Here is a 3671-nt window from a genome sequence, read left to right on the forward strand (position 1 = left end):
CTTCTTCGCATTCAAAATCTTGACTCGATTCTTGCGATCCTCTGGTCTGCTGTTCGGTGTCTGTATAATATTCTTTATTTCAGTCAGTGTATGCTTAATTTTCTAGTGGGTTCTTTATCACAACATCGAGGGTCTCATTAGATTTTCTTGTAGATCTCTTTAAGTTTATCATCAGTTTCTAGAAAATTATTGAAAGACCTTAAAAGTGCGGTTTTGAACTCTATATCCTCCATTTCTGTCATGTTTCTTTGTCTCCGCATTTTTTATGCTTTCTTGGTGCACCCCCTTGTGGTCTTTGTGCGCAGCCTTTTTGTAGTTAAGCCTTGGTTGTTGTCGCTAATACTGGGGGTGATTTGACCTCCAGGCCAACTGGCTATGGGAATCAGCTGTGTCTGCAGTGGGAGAACTTCTGTGCTGGATCTCTAGGGCGGTGCTAATCTAGCGTTTGCCTAAGGCTATCCCGAAAATGCCTCTGTGCAGGGCTTGGGTGGGGCGGGTCCCAGGGGATCTACAGGGTGGGCGGAGCGAGCAGTTATGGCTGCTCTCAGTCCCGTCCCCAGGGGCTCTGCCTCTCAGAGTCCCAGCAACCGCTGCAAACCTCGGAGAGAAAGCTGCCTTCGAGTTCCGACCGAAGCCAGACAGTCCCGCTTCTCCCGTTTGAGTCTGGGTCCCCAGAGACTCACCCGGATCTGGAGCTCAGAGTCTGAGACTCCCTCCCGATTGAAACAGACAACCGCGCCCTCAGCCGCCAGCCCGCTCCGCGCGCACCTCCACACCTTAGTATTTCACTTCCGCACTGCGCCTCCTCTGAGTCTCAGTATGCTATTCTCTTTCCTCCTAGTTGTAGAACTTCCACTCAGCCAGCCTTCCTGTGATTCTGGATGATGTCCGTTCCGTCTTTTAGTTGTATTTTTGAGGTGGTTGTTCGAGGCAGCAAACTCCGGCGTTAACCTATGCCGCCATCTTCAAGTCATTCTGATGGGTTAATTTTAAAGCTTCCTGATCCTATATTAAATAACTTAAAAGGTTGTATTTAATGTCAGAAATGTGAAATATGACATTTTGATGTTTCATTTGATGTTAAATTTGAATAATCATATAAAATCTAGCTGGCAAATTACAGGCAGGTCCATGAATGATGTCATGTGGTTCAGTGTCATTTTGTTTCTGATGTTGAGGAGAAAAGAAATCGATTCCCAGGGGAGCTGGCACGGTCTCCCTTCCCCATTCTGTGTGGGTTTTCTCCAGGTTCCTCCTGCACCTTAAAGATGTCATGTGAGGGGAATCAGGTGTCTCAGTTGTCCCTGGTCTGAATGAGAGTGGGGTGGCCTTGCAATGCAAGAGCGTCCTGTCGGTGGGGTCCCGCCTGGTGCTCTGAGCTGCTGGCTGGGCTCTGGCCACCACTGGACTTGAACCAGTGGGTTGGAAAATAATGACCTTGCTTGTTTTTATTACTCTTTCTTAAATGTATATAGAGTTCACATTTATTTCAATACTTACAAATTTCGGTCCATAACGCCATTGTGAAATGAGTCATTTTTGTAGGGTTTCCTGCACATCCCCTACTGGGGGTGTGCCCACAACCAAGGTACATGCCCTTGACCAGAATCGAACCTGGGACCCTTCAGTCCCCAGGCCGACGCTCTATCCAGTGAGCCAAACCAGCCAGGCCAGAAAAATTCTTTAACCTATGAGATGCTTTGATTATGTCACCTAAAAATAAACTGATGAACAAAACAGGTCCAGAGGTATGGCTGCATGAAAAAGAATAACAGATCTCAGTGGGGGAAGTGGGGAGAATGGAAGAACGTATGTACATAACCTATGGACACAGACAATAGTATGGAGAAGGCCTTGGGTGGACCAGGGGGTGGGAGGAGTGGGGCAAAAAGGGAGAAAATGGGAGACATCTGTAATGCTGTCAACAATTTTACAAAAAGGAGCCCTAGCCAGTGTTGTTAAGTGGTTAGAGTATTGGCCTGCAGACTGAAGGGTCGCAGGTTCGATTCCGGTCAAGAGCACATACCTCGGTTGTGGGATCAATCTCCAAACCCAGTCGAGGCACTAGGGAGGCAACCAATCGATGTGTCCCTCTCACATTGATGTTTCTCTCTCTGTCTCTTCACCCTCCCTTCTACTCTCTCTAAAAAAAATCGATGGGAAACATATCCTCGGGTAAGGATTAACAAAACAAAACCAAAAAAAAAGGAAAGACTGATGATAATGTCAATAAACAAAGGATCAATTCTTTTAAAAAATTTTAAGGGAGATTATTTTAAATTAATATAATATTTAAATTGTTAAATGTATAATTAAAAATTAATTTCAATATGAAATTTTCATTCAAATTCATTGTTTTTCTTAGTTTATGTGTAGAACTAAACTCAATATGGGCTCTTTCCTAGGAGTGGGACGGTCCATGGAGGCCAAACTGGCATCTTTGGGAATTAAGACTTGTGGAGACCTGCAGTACATGACCATGGCAAGACTCCAGAGGGAATTTGGTCCCAAGACAGGGCAGATGCTGTACAGGTTCTGCCGAGGTTTGGATGACAGACCAGTTCGAACTGAAAAGGAAAGAAAATCGGTTTCAGCTGAGATCAACTATGGAATAAGGTTTACCCAGGTACTGATCACTTAATGGGTTTGCCTTAGGCTGTCCTTTACGTTTTCACATTGTCTTATCTTGTAACTAGACCAGACTTGGTGCTTGACATTAAGTCTTCAAATATTTTGCTATCCCTAGAGCTTGTAGAATCTTTTTTAAACAAATGCTTAGCAAAATAGTCAATAATTTGTATGCATAATGTTGGAATTGTTAGGTCTATAGGAAAATAACATGGGAGTTTTCTGTGTATGCCTTTCCATAGCCCAAAGAAGCAGAAGCTTTCCTTCTGAGTCTTTCAGAGGAAATTCAAAGACGGCTTGAAGCTGCTGGCATGAAGGGTAAACGCCTGACTCTCAAAATAATGGTACGGAAGCCGGGGGCCCCTGTAGAAACTGCAAAATTTGGAGGCCATGGAATTTGTGATCACATCGCCAGGTAAGCTTATCTTAAAAAGGATATTGGGTGTTAATATTTCAGTGCAGGTTATTATCTCTACTAATAAAAGGGTAATGTGCTAATTAGACCGGATAGACCGAGCAGCGCCGCCCAGGGTCCCGGGTGCCTGTGGCTGGCCTGGACGAAGCCAGCCCGGGTCCCGGGTGCCTGCGGCCAGCCAGAGGGAGGGAAGCCCAGGTCCTGGTTGCCTGCGGCCGGCCGGAGGATGGAAACCTGGGTCCTGGGTGTGGGGGCTGAGGCAGAGGCAGTTAGGGGCAATCAGGCAGGCAGGCAGGCAGGCAAGCGGTTAGGAGCCAGCAGTCCCGGATTGAGAGAGAGAGATGTCTGACTGCCAGTTTAGGCCCCATCCCATGGGGTGTTCTGGATTGCAAGAGGGTGCAGGTTGGGCTGAGGGACCCGACCCACCCCACCCATGCACGGATTTCGTGCACCAGGTCTCTAGTAATTAATAAAAACCAAGGAAAAGTATGAATAGAGATCTGTAAACTCGGATGGTATGTGATATTCTGTAGAGGCAGGCTCAGGGTGGGGCCATCTTTGAATTAAGTTGCTATGCTCAGGGACAGCCTGTCCACGTGTTCCTGACCTCTGGTGGCCTAGCTTTGGG

The 3671-nt window shown here is 46.5% G+C and overlaps 1 protein-coding gene across 14 annotated transcripts in view; it reads left to right on the plus strand.

Annotated features, from left to right (window-relative positions):
- REV1 (REV1, DNA directed polymerase) overlaps positions 1 to 3671 on the plus strand; it is an 85247-nt gene that overhangs the window by 70419 nt on the left and 11157 nt on the right. For all 14 annotated transcript variants that reach the window (XR_002831415.1, XR_002831417.1, XR_002831416.1 and 11 more), the window contains 2 exons: positions 2406 to 2626; positions 2871 to 3043. Coding sequence is in view for 11 of the 14 variants with exons in the window: in XM_006097736.3 (XP_006097798.1) it covers positions 2406 to 2626; positions 2871 to 3043 (394 nt within the window). In the remaining 3 variants the exon portion in view is untranslated. The remainder of the gene's footprint in view (positions 1 to 2405; positions 2627 to 2870; positions 3044 to 3671) is intronic.

This window comes from Myotis lucifugus, unplaced genomic scaffold, assembly GCF_000147115.1.
Source record: "Myotis lucifugus unplaced genomic scaffold, Myoluc2.0 scaffold_210, whole genome shotgun sequence".
NCBI classification, from domain to species: domain Eukaryota; kingdom Metazoa; phylum Chordata; class Mammalia; order Chiroptera; family Vespertilionidae; genus Myotis; species Myotis lucifugus.